Source organism: Acipenser ruthenus, chromosome 6, assembly GCF_902713425.1.
Source record: "Acipenser ruthenus chromosome 6, fAciRut3.2 maternal haplotype, whole genome shotgun sequence".
NCBI lineage: Eukaryota > Metazoa > Chordata > Actinopteri > Acipenseriformes > Acipenseridae > Acipenser > Acipenser ruthenus.
In genome coordinates this window covers 5,245,477-5,258,449 of record NC_081194.1, presented here as the reverse complement: position 1 = coordinate 5,258,449, position 12,973 = coordinate 5,245,477, and the positions used below count along the sequence as shown (strand labels likewise).

General features: G+C 37.8%; 1 protein-coding gene across 6 annotated transcripts in view; it reads right to left on the bottom strand.

Moving 5' to 3' along the window:
- The window catches only part of LOC117411192 (mitogen-activated protein kinase kinase kinase 4-like), a 57,036-nt gene extending 49,628 nt beyond the window's left edge, over positions 1-7,408 (bottom strand). For 2 of the 6 annotated variants that reach the window (XM_034018466.3, XM_034018467.3), the window contains exon 1: positions 7,133-7,407. In XM_034018466.3, the coding sequence (XP_033874357.1) occupies positions 7,133-7,155 (23 nt within the window). In that variant the 5' untranslated portion in view covers positions 7,156-7,407. The other 4 variants (XM_034018468.3, XM_059024847.1, XM_059024848.1 and 1 more) reach the window with 3 other exon arrangements.
- Positions 7,409-12,973: the final 5,565 nt, after the last annotated feature.

The following is a 12,973-nucleotide window of genomic DNA, read 5'->3' as shown; positions in this document are numbered from 1 at the left end:
CTGTGGTTAAAATGACTTCCCCTATAACGTATATTTGTTTTTTTATGGTGGCCAAATACTGTTAAAATAATGTATTTCAAAAGTAATATAAAAGGAGAAAATCATAACCAAATTGGTACCACAAAAAGTTATAAATAAATAATAAAAATGGTGTTTAGTATCCAGCATTAAATGATACAAAACTTTTAGAAACTAACATACATTCACGCTGCATGAAACACACTGGATCAATAAAACATCAAAACCTGGCATCTGCCAACATAATACTTTATGTAGTGCTGTGCAATGCAAGATATCATCACTTCACGAGCTCACCTCCAATGACACAGCAGCCACAACACACCTCTCTAATTAAAATATTCCAAGCAAAACCTCCAAATAACAGATGCTGGACAATAGGCTTAAACAGACCGAGTCTGGAAAATATTTCAGCAAGTACAGCAGCAGTGTAGGCTACAAACACACCCCACCCCCCGGAAAATAACGGAGAAGCCCTGGAAACAACACGGCACACTGGTCTCGGAGGTGATCAAGCCCAGTGTGCCTGAATCAACCCTGAAAATGAAACACAATGTGTAGGAAGATACAGCAGTCAGCCAAATAAAACCTGGCAAGCCTGAATCATGTGCGTCGGTTAAATTAGAACTGCAGTCCCAACTTTAACAGGTACATGCTTTTATCCAGCCTTGGTGCAAGCCATGAACACATCAGAGACAGACATCCTGATTTACACATGAATTCACCACTCAGACTTTGCACTCAAGTAAATACGCCAGCATTTCACTAACAGTAACTGATAAAATTCCATACAATTACTAGCCTGCTCCATGCAAAAAATAAATACATTTATGGTTTGCACATCTCTGTGGGTAGTGGGATCTGACAGTTGCAGTTTCTTTTTTCTGGGAGCAGCTGTATTTCTTACATATCATTTTTCATAACTTAGTAAACACTTTGGACCATAATCATACACATTTCAAAGACTCTGTATTCACGACAGGGCTATATGCAACGCTTTGTACAAAGAAATAATACGATCAGAAGCATTTACAGGCTGATCAGGCTTTTAAACATATAATTTGGAAAAACAAACAATGTTTTGCATGACTAAATTTCAAGGAGGTGCAACATTAATACAAGAAGCGATCTGGGGTTATCAAGTTTAATCTAAGCAATGCAAGTTCAAAGACAAATTGCTCATGCAATCTACTAAAGTTTGTCAATGACTTCTTGTTATTGGTTCTTTCAGGTCACAGCAACTTGTTATTGTAAAGATTCAGGAGGCCTGGAGTTTTGAAACTGCAGAGTCATGTCTCCAGGATGGTACAGCATGGGGTCCAGAAACATTAAATTTTTAAATCCTGCAGTTGGGTTTACAATGCCAAGCTGGAAAGGATCTGTCTTCATTTCTATTTTTATTTCTCTGTAAAGCTGGCCAGATATCAAGCCCACTCTAAAGCCACCAGAAATGCTGAAACACTTTTCAGTCTGAGTTGCTGCTTCCTTCCTCAGGCTCCGATTGTTCTTCCCACCCCACGAGATGACTTACCACAGCTTACCCGACTTCCGAACTCTACCCACAAAGAGAATACACCACTCAACAGCTTTTTAACCCCAATACAAAACTGGGCAAAATATAAAATGCTCCCCCTTACAATATTTTCAAAGCAGCGTTCCATCTTAGCTTTTTAGATACTGAGGAACTTGACGTTTTCACTGAGAAAGGGTAAATTATCATCGAGATACCTTAGGCCACGCATTAACCCTTTTAATATATTATTTTTGTTGCATTATGTAATTTTGAAACAATATTCCAAGACTAGTATCTCAACAATTTTACAATTTGCTTTAAATTTAAACAAGACATTTATTGTGGCTCTGCCTCTGATTCTGAATCATCCTCTGATTATATATATATATATATATATAATCAGAGGATGATTCAGAATCAGAGGCAGAGCCTTTTGAAACTTGCTAGTCCTTATATGAAGTGCCTAAGTTGGAATCAACAACAGTTGGGGTCACTAAAAAGAGGCTTAGGTTTTACTTTCCTAAAAAATAAACACAGTTATAAATTTTTAGATTTAAAAAAAAAAAAAAAAAAAAATTAACAAAGGCACCTTGGTAACGCTCCTCCTAATTGACCAATCACCTGTTTGCACCTCATTACTGAGCGATTACTATACTGTGTGCTGAGAAACTCAAACTCACAGCATCAGACGGGATGACAGAGGAAAATTTCTCTCAGTCGTGTTACCTTGCTGACCACAAAGCTCTGTCTGAAATTGACACCGATGATATAAATGTTTATTTTATTGTTCACTACATGTGTTGCTATTTACAAAAATGCTGGCTGGTTTGTGGAGTTGGGGGTTACAGCCTGGGAGTGATTAAATAACTATGAATTAATACCAACAATAATTAATGTACTCACATGGTATTCACTAAAGTCCCAATTTAAAGACAGTACATTACACTGTAGCCCTCGGAATTAAATTGTTAGCAAGGTGGCTACATTATTATTATTATTTTTTTTTTTTTTAATTAACAGTGAGAGAAAACCGCTTCAGCAAGTACAGTAGAATCTGCCAGATCTGACGGACGCTGAATCTACTAGGTTGGATACTAATGAGAGTATAACAAATACAAAAGAAAAAAGAAACGAGGAAAAAGCAGATCTTTTCAAGGAAGCTGGGAGACTTTGTTTAAATGGATTTGAATATGTGAAGGATTGCCTTCCGGTTTGTCAGAGCCACCAGTGAATGTTTTATTTTTTAAATGCTGCAATAACAGTTCTCATTGTGAAGCATCCACACTATAATTTGACAGAACAGGTGATTTATTTGCACCATGACCTTATTTTCCCCCATTGGTGCTTAAGCCCCAGAGCACTCACGGAATAGCTGCCTATGCACCAGTGATTTAAAGCCTGTTTTTTCAAACTGATTATCGCTCACCAGTACTGTATTAAAAAAAAAAGTGTGTTTTAAAAACGTAATTTCAGCTTCCACTTAAAATATGCAGATGATAATGTAAACACCAAGCTACATACAGAGTCCCAAACTTTAAACATGTTACTGTTGTTTATAGGTAAGAACTCAACTTTATTATGAATATATGGTGTTATTACGTTTTGAGCAACATATTATGATCCTGTTCATTATTGTAGTTGTTTATTTATTAGTTTTAAAATGTTTAGTAAAACATGGTCTATTTTTTGACCTCTTTGGAACCCAAAACCCGCCCCCTTTACTAACGATATCTTCAGTCTTTTTTTTTTCTTTTGTGGTGGGGGGAGGTGGGTAGCAACCCGGCATAAATCTCCACATTTCTGTACAATGACTTTACACTTTATTCAAAGATGCAACGTGTCAGTTAATTTAAATGCCCAATAAACTTCGCATCCCTCACAGAGAGAGAACACAAACATAAAACGTCATTAAGTGGGGTTGGCATTGCAGGGGAGATGAAGGGAGGTTTCAGTTCCGAGTGACTGTTTTGCAACCATTATGAATGCTTATTGAAAATGGCCAATTCCGTTATTTCGGGAAAGCCCTGTCTGAGCGCAGTACAGTACCTTCGTTTTTCTGCATGGAAGAATGCAATGCTTTGCCATTGCTGCCATCTTATTTGCTTTCTTGTTCTCTACGTTTATGACTGGCAATAAGATCTTTTAATGGTATTGACATATATGATCAATGGAATGATAATCAGATTTTTTTTTAGCTGTCTTACCGAAACATTGCATTTTTTTCTGCGTTGGTGCAGCTGCCATGTTGAGTTTTAGCACAGCCAGATGAGTGAAGTCACATGATGAATAAACTCAACTTGCAAAATAAAATGCACATAGTATGTCTTATTCAATTACTATATTATACACTTAAATGTGTATTTTAGACTAATATTGTGATTACATTTTTACCAGTTTCAACACGATTGAGAGGATATTTCTAAAATTGTCATTTTTTTAAAAGGGAAATAAAACAAAAAACAAAGTATGAGTATTGTGATTTTTATTTATGTTTACTGGAGTAATATATAGTTCTAAATAATGCAATAATGCAAAGATTGTGCTTCACTGATTAGTATTCAATTATAGGACAAATTCAAAACTGGCAAGCATTTTTAGAGGGAAATCAGAGAATCAGCTGCAGGACAGACACACATTATTATGTTAATGATTTGCAAGAATGCTCTTAAAATAATAGGTTCCCCTCGAGAGGTTGGAATCTCTATTAAGGTTGATATTTATGATGTTAAATGTGCACATTTTAACCCTAGAGGCAACGTTGGTTCAAAGTATCAGTACTTTGGAAGTCCACCAGATGTCTGAAATCATGTAAATTAGCAAAGGGTTCCTACGCTGCAGAAACCAGGATGAGTAAGCATAAGGTTAAGGCTAAACTGCCAGTACTGGATAATAAGGTTACACCAGGACTCCCTTTCATCCCTTCTTAAAGGTGTTAAAATGTAACACAGTGATCTGGAAAGAAACACAGTGGAACAGAGCTTGCATTGCTATCCACTGGCACAGCCCTGCCAAGTAATTTGCCTGGCTGGCAGATCTCTACCCAGCTGCATCACGACAATGGTGATTTGTTAAATGAGCTCTTTGCAGATGCTACCGCCTTGCAAAATGCATGGGTATATTAAACAAACAAAAAAAAAGTGATAAACAAACCCTGTCTAAGTAAAATCAAGGGGAAGGGGAGATGAGTTACAACAAACAGATTAAGAAAAATGTGTTTAAATTGATGTCTTTGATGCATCCAAAAATGCAGTAAATAGAATGTTTAAAAGTTAAACAATTCTGAGCATTTATTCGACCTACATTACATAGGATATTTTTTTTTACCCCGTTTTTCTCCCAATTTGAAATGTCCGATTGCATGTTTAGGCTCAACTCACCACTACCACCCCTGCACTGACTCGGGAGCAGCGAAGACGAACACACGCTGTCCTCCAAAGCGTGTGCCGTCAGCCGACCGCTTCTTTTCACTCTGCAGGCCCGCCATGCAGACAACCCAGAGCTGCAGCGTCGGAGGAGAACAGAGCTGCTCCGTGGGTTTTTGATTATAGTAGATAAAAACAAAAATTAATAATAAATTCACATCCACTGAACCTATTTATTTGATCAAATTAGAGTTGCCTTTTTTGCAAAGTTGCTTAGTGTTGACAGGTTAAATGAAAATACATGTCTGCTATAACGTGATTCTTTCAAAGCTGCACATATGCATAGAAAATGTAAGTGCATTACAGGTAAATGTATGGCATTATTTCACAAGAAAACAAATGAACTGCACGTGACAGGAGAGTGCATTTAATAGAATCAGAGGCCACAAAATGTTACAATTCAACTTGATTTAGCTCTGTAAGGAACTGAGCAAGCTCAAACCAGACATAATGACACATACAACAGAAGACAGACAAAGGGCTCTGTTTTAATACCAACAACCACAGCTGTCAAATCCATCTGAAATAATGGCATTTTTACCAGCACTGTAGACTGGGGCTTTTATTCGAATATCAGACTAAACCAGACTTTTTTTGTTATTATTATTATTATTATTATTATTATTATTATTATTATTGTAGTGCAAACCTGCATTTTGAGCTTTAGTTTTAGCAGATGTTAAATCTCAAATAAGTGTAATTAAGAATTACAATCTAAACTAGTTACTGGCCAACACTGTATGAAAATTCCAAAATAACAGACTGCATTTCAAGATACTTGGCAGAGTTATAGCGAAAATAAATTACATGGAGGAAAAAAAAAAAACATAATGACGCAAATTTTATTACCAGAGCTTCCAGGAATCTAACCTCTAATATATTATTATTTTTATTATTATTATTATTATTATATTACCAGTTTTCCAGTTTTAATACTGCAAATTCATAATTTTGCAGTATTAAAAAGCGTTATAAATACCACAGCATCTATTTTCAAACCAAATATTATGTCGTTTGCTTTTATCAAAACAACGCCTTTTGAATGACACATAGATGTGCGTGTACATTTGCAATATTGACATGCAAAGATTTCAGAGCAATGGCATAAGCCTTTGCATAGAGCATCAGTTTGGTTAAAACACTTGCCATAACTCCCATTTGCACACATGTGTATTTCAAGTCTGCGGTTCTGCTACGGGACGTCAGATACCGTGAGTTGTAAACCTGTTATTTGCTGAACATTACACTGTACAGGACAGGTCAGGGCATACAGTGCCACACTAATTCAGTCGAATCGTAATAATAGACTGCTGCACTTGTTGACCGAGTTTTTGCAACCCTGCATGGGGAACACACTTCCAAACACCTGTATGTAAAGATGCATTTACAATTGAAAAACTAAAACGATTCTGCAGAAAGCACACTTGTAGTACAACAGGTCACTCGTCTGTTTATGGAATGGTACGACTGAAAACATAAACTAGGCGATTTCCTGTAGCCGCTACCCACGTCAACTGTCCATGGAAGTCATAACAACAATGATTCGACTGTAAATCTGTGATTGTTATGTTGTACAGAACCAAGATAATCATAAGAGATTAAAGCAAACATCGAAATTATTTCAAAATGCACTGAATTACGATTCCACATCTGCAATATGTTAAATATTAAAAATATAAAAAATAAATAAAAAAAAACATTTTATATATTTAAAAACAAAAATCTTATTTTGCATATGTTTCTTCCGAAAGTGTTATTTTGGATAAAAAAAAGCACTAGGTCTATGGTGTGCAGACAATTGTGCAGTTGTGCAATGGTGTCCGCACACGTCCTACAACGATGCAGTTTGTAACCGAACTGTATTTAGCAGTTACCTCAGTCTCAACCCCAGAGCATTTTCACGAAGCTTCTTGTTTTTCACTTATCACCAGGAAATCCATGCACATTTTTGCATATGAAGAAGAAAACTACTTTGCAACTCCCAACCCCGTACAACACAGGCACTAAGATACAGCTGCAAGCTACTCACTATTTGACAGGAAGGCAGTTGCAAGCTGGTACGCAGGCGCAGTTACAGGTCTCTCTAATTGAAAGTGTAAGCTCACAATTTGGCACCTCGCCGGTCTGGTTGTGTAGTTTAATGTTTTTAAACCGCTGCAATTCTTTCGGATTTACTTACCTGCTGAGCGCGCTAGGCTCCATGTTGGGGGCGAATGTTGGTGTTTTTCTATCTGTGCATGGGCCCCACCATGGCTAGTCGAAGATGGGCGCTTGCACTTTTTTCAGGAGTTGCTAAATTCGTCTCTCGAATTCCCCAATGTCTCTATCAGCCTGCAGCGACCGGGCAGCTCTCTGTATACGCAGCAGCCATCTTGGTAGCAATCACTGAAGGAGTGACAGAGATCATCACTACGGCAACCCGCGCGATACATCACAGAACCGCCCGTCACGACTGCATGAGCTAGTGTGATGACACTAGACGTAATTCCACTGCTATAGGAAATTAACTAGCTTTTAGTACCATCATTATGTAATAGGAAGGAAACGTAAATAGTTTATAAAATGCAGAATTGGTATTATTATTATTATTATTATTATTATTATTATTATTATTATTATTATTATTATATCTGCTGGCCTTATATTGCAGTCATTATATGTTTTCATCATTTATTGGCTTTGTAATTTCAATAGGTTATAGCTTACAGCAATATATATTCAGTCAGAGGTACCCAGGTCTGAGCATCCTAATGAGTGAGGTTTGGGAACACTGTTTTTAAATGCATGACCATTTCCTTTTTTTTTGTAGGAGTGAGACTGCTAACATTTATGCCAAATGAGTGAAATTTCAGATTCATGACTTTATAAAATTAGCTTTAATGCATTAAAACACAGTAATAGGCCTACTCGTTCTTGCTTAATACAAATTCCGTACCAGTACGTAGGTCACAAAAACCACTGAAGTGTACTTCTATAAACTCATATAAAGCATACTCATTTATGAGCAGCATCTGTCTAGTTTTGTCAGACTATAAAAATGGTAGGATCTTTCATTGAAAACTGACCTGTTCATTATTTAGGGGGGTCGATGTATGGGATAAAGCAAAGTCAGCTGGTGGAGCCTGTGTGCATTATCTTGGTGTCTCTAGGCAATATTGTTTGCAATAAAAAGTAATTACTGCTTTAAGTAGACAGGTGAACCTTCAGCAACAGAAATTACCAGCTTGATTTATTGACACATTTTTGAGACAGCATCCTGGTGGCAAGCATTATGGTGCCTGTGTACAGTTCACACTGCAAGGAACTGCTCCTTATTGGAATAGAGATTCTGTTGTTCCTAACCTCATATGCTTGATTTTAATCTCTATTTTCAGGTCTTGCCTAAGGCACCGTAGTCACTTCAGGCAGCTGGAACACAGATTAACAGCGCGTGGTGAAAGATTCACACTGAAATGCACTGAATACGAGTGTCTGTGATTTTCCATGAACTTAACAGAGGAAGTACTTGGCTTTAGTTTCCCTGCTTGTAACAGTCAACAATAGGTTTATCTCCAGACTGAACAATAGCCTGCAGGATTATGAAAAGACTTATTATTTACACACATTCATGAGCCATGTACATTTAAATTCTATTTTGCAGTAAAACAATGTAAGTGGCACTTCCTGGTCTTTTCACTTCCAATGCTGACTGAATCATATGCCTGCACTTGGAGGAGTATAGCACAACTCATCACAGAACTGACGCAGATTGTTTTACTGAGTCAAAGAAAACACAATTGTTTACAGTGATTTATTTCCTCCTCCAGTGATAATGTATTTATGCAGTTAGCAAGGACCTAGGAAGTATAAGGATATCATTACTATGGATATGCATGAATGTCATATACTTGTGTCTGCAGATCAATTGCAGACAATTTGATTGTCTTGCCATATTGATTAATATAAAAATATGTTTTTTATCCTTTGTTTGCATTTTTGCTTTGCTGCTGCATATGGTGGAATGCATGTAGCCATTTAGTTCAGTGAGTGGCAGGGGGAAGTCTGTGTTCGTACAGCTGAACCTGCCTTCAGGTATGCAAACAAACTGGACAGCCAACTACATTCAAAGTATGTAGGAAACAATCATTTTTTTAAACCTTCTCAAAATAAAAAGCAAGAGGCCATAACATCTGTGTACACATCATTTCAGCTGTGCCGCCATTAAAAATGAATTACAGACTATAAAGTTGTTTCTTTTTACAGACTCCTCAACTAGAAAGTGCAATCTTTTAAATTACATAATCCTAGAATTTCTAAATAGTTTCTGATTAGTGGTGTGTGTTTCTGTGTGCTCGAAAGCATTAACCCACACTACAACTAAGATGCATAAGTTTTGTTAGAGAAGTGATATTTATAGGTTTAGCATCTTAGTAATAGTGAAACACAACCCTAAAGGCTATTGGCTATAACATCAGGTAACACAGGCTTGGTTTACATGCACGTGAAAATTGATTCCACAGTCATGACTGTGTGACGTTGTCACGCGAATACATCGTGAAACAGCAAAAGAACGTACTTTGGTCAGCACGACTTTTGAGGGCAGGGTCAATCGCTTTCTCATGATAAAAATAGCTATAAAAACCCATGTATGTAAACCGGATCAGGAATCGTGCTTGTGGCTCACGAGATTTCAGCAGTCAAGATCCCGTTTAACTGGTGGAATCTCACGTTATTCCTCAGCAAAGCCGAACCAAACCACACACACACAGACAAGAAAGAACGCAAAAGATGCTGCAAATGTAAACCTCTCCTATAGCCTATTATTAATATTTGTATAAATGCATGTTGTAAAGCACAACTAGCTAAACTTTTAGCCTCATATTATTATTATTATTAGTAGTAGTAGTAGTAGTAGTCCTATTTAAGGCCTAGTAGGCCGGGCTACACCGACTGCCCATTGGCAGCCGGTGCACTGGCCTCTCAAAGGCGGCCGGAGAAAAAATTCAGTTTAGCACCCCTAAACAAAAAGGGCTGCCAACAAGGACTGGACATTAGTAATAGTAGTAGTATTTTCCTTCTATAATTCTTTTTAAATGCCCCAGGAACAACAGAGTTCTACCTCTTCTTCCACCGCACAGAACTTGAATTCTGTGCTAGCATCAATTGGCATATTGTGCAATAAGTAATGGAATATAGTTAACAAACAACATAAATGTACCGTATCGCTTTAGATAAAGACTTTTGTTTGCATGTTTAATATTACAAGACATCCACGTTTCATTATAATGTGTGTTTGTGTTAAGTGGATTCTGTGCCTTGCACTTCTCCCGCAGCAGCAGACCAGCAGTCACTGGCTTCACTGAGCAGAGGCAGGGTATAGGGACTGGCAGATGTGTACAGGAACATTAGGATGCTCAGCCTGGTACTCTGCCTATAGAACTGCCAGTGCATGAAGCTGCTCAGGAACCTTGTATGTATTTTTACATATCCCCCTGTTCTCAATCTTATATTCATATAGGTCTGAGGAGCATGCCATTTTTTATTGTATTGTAGTGTAACCCCCCATGTTCCCACATTTTACACATACATTTATAGACTACTTTAATTAAATAAAACTTTTAGATGTTACGCATATCTATTTTTTAAGTTGTAAAACTTGTACTTAGTAGAAGTTTTATTTTATATACTGTTATGTGTGTGCGTGTGCATGTGTGTGTGTGTGTGTGTTTTGGAAAGGTAACGAGACACAATCAAGTTATGCGTAATAACTCGGAATGTCCGTGACAACAAGTTAATTATTTTTTCTTGTTAATTTTTTTAAATCTTCATAGCACTGCATGAAGCTCTCCTCACGATATTCAGAGTCATTCTTTTCCTAATTACTAGGCAGACACACACTTTTAAATATCCCCTACCCTAAATGACTACGAATTGAGTAATCTGCATTGGTACGGCGGACTTTTTTCCCTAAATTTCCTGAAAAGTACGGCAAGAACATCGTGAGGAAAACTGTCATGACTTGTCCATGTAAACGCCGTCATTGTCACATAAATTTGAAAATGGTGATTGTATGTATTATGCTTGTTTTCACATATTGGTTCAGCTCTCACTAATTATGTAATTAATGTGCACTTGTTTTTGTTATGTATTTGTCCTTTTATATTTTCTTTTGTTGTTTGGTTTAATTGCCCACCGTTGATGGTGGAGATATATTATTATTTGTGATCAGAGATTTGTTTTTTTGCACTGGGGATTTAATAGGTGGAATTAGTCACAAACGCATTTCAGCTGCTTTCCATCTAAACTCATTATGGTTATTTACCTGCCCTATAAAACCAGACATTCTACACTCTAGAGCAGGCAAGCTGGAATTAGGAACAAGGCTTGAATGAGACAGAAGCTGCAGTGAAACAGAAAGCTAGAGACCGAAGAAAGCAACTGGGAAGCAAGACGCAGCAGGGCTCGGGCTGAGACACTGATCGAAAGGAAGAAACAGATTGAGTTAGCAGCAGGAGCCATTGCTACGCAGAGGGAACTAAAGGGCTTTATTATTATTATTATTATTTGTTTATTTAGCAGACGCCTTTATCCACGGCGACTTACAGAGACAAGGGTGTGTGAACTATGCATCAGCTGCAGAGTCACTTACAATTACGTCTCACCCGAAAGACGGAGCACAAGGAGGTTAAGTGACTTGCTCAGGGTCACACAGTGAGTCAGTGGCTGAGGTGGTATTTGAACCGGGGACCTCCTGGTTACAAGCCCTTTTCTTTAACCACTGGATCACACAGCCTCCTAAGTAACAGCAAAGTTACTACTGGGACCACTGGGAAGTTGGAACTGGGAAGAGAGACAATTCGATATTGGGAGGTTTCACAGACTGCAGTATTCTCTGCAAGTGTTGCCCCCTGCTAGACAGAGAGCTCCAAGTGGTCCTTGGTTTTGGCTGGGTGTGACGATCTCTGGTCCTGGAGGACGAAGAGGATTGGTAGCCACTTTCCAGGCTAAGGATTAATGTCTCACATTCTTCTTGTGTGCTCAGGACTGGACTCGGTAACCATTGATTAGGACTGCAAGCTTCCTTGCTACAGTACCCGCCCATTAGGCTCCATGAGTGGCAGGCTTGCCCTGTCGTCATTGTATTTGTATATTTTTAAAGATATTTTAGCTAGTGTTCTATAGGATTTTATAATAATTACTGCTTCTAAGGGCGCTGTTTTGTTAGTTTAAATATTATTACAGATACTTGTCAGAATGTGTTATTAATGCTCACATTTAACAGTTGAATATCGATTCTGAATTATTGCATTTGCCTGATAGTCTCACAAAAATGTATTAGTATTATTTATACTTACCCGTAGGGGATAATCCAGCATCGCTTATATTTAATTGTTGAATGGTGATTTTGACTTATTATACCTGCCAAATGATTTGAAGTACTGTGTGTATGTGTAACACAATATTGAACTTACTCACTTGGTTTGTGGTTCCTGTTCATTCATGCTGGGGGTTAGAGGTGGTGACACAGATTCCAAAGTTCCTGTCCAGAGAGAGAAGGACAAGGTTTAAACTGAGCAGTCAAGTTGCGAAAGCTATAGTCAACTGGTTCTCTCTCGACCAGCGAGTGTGACAACATCTCTAGATGTTGCCTTGATTCCAGCCCAAAAAGAAAACTGTTTACATCCCTAATGACTGTGCTGGTTGAATAATAAAACATGGCATGCTATTAAGAGTTATGACAGTGTTTCTGCATAGGTAGGTCATTCAAAACAACACTAGTCACCAGTTTATTTAGGGTGTTGGTGCAACTAATCATGTTTGTGCAGGTTACATATTCCATTTCTGTAGAGTCACTTGTATTATGTCACTACAAACTTTAAAACCAGTAAGGGATAGACAAGCATTACGTGTAGACCTGTTTACACTGGGTTTAAGCCAACTTTGGTCTTATGACAGCTCAGTGTTGTTTTTACTGTAAATGCACAAGTACATAGGCTCATGTCAGTGGTGACACCCCCTTTAGTGTCACAATGCCCCAGAC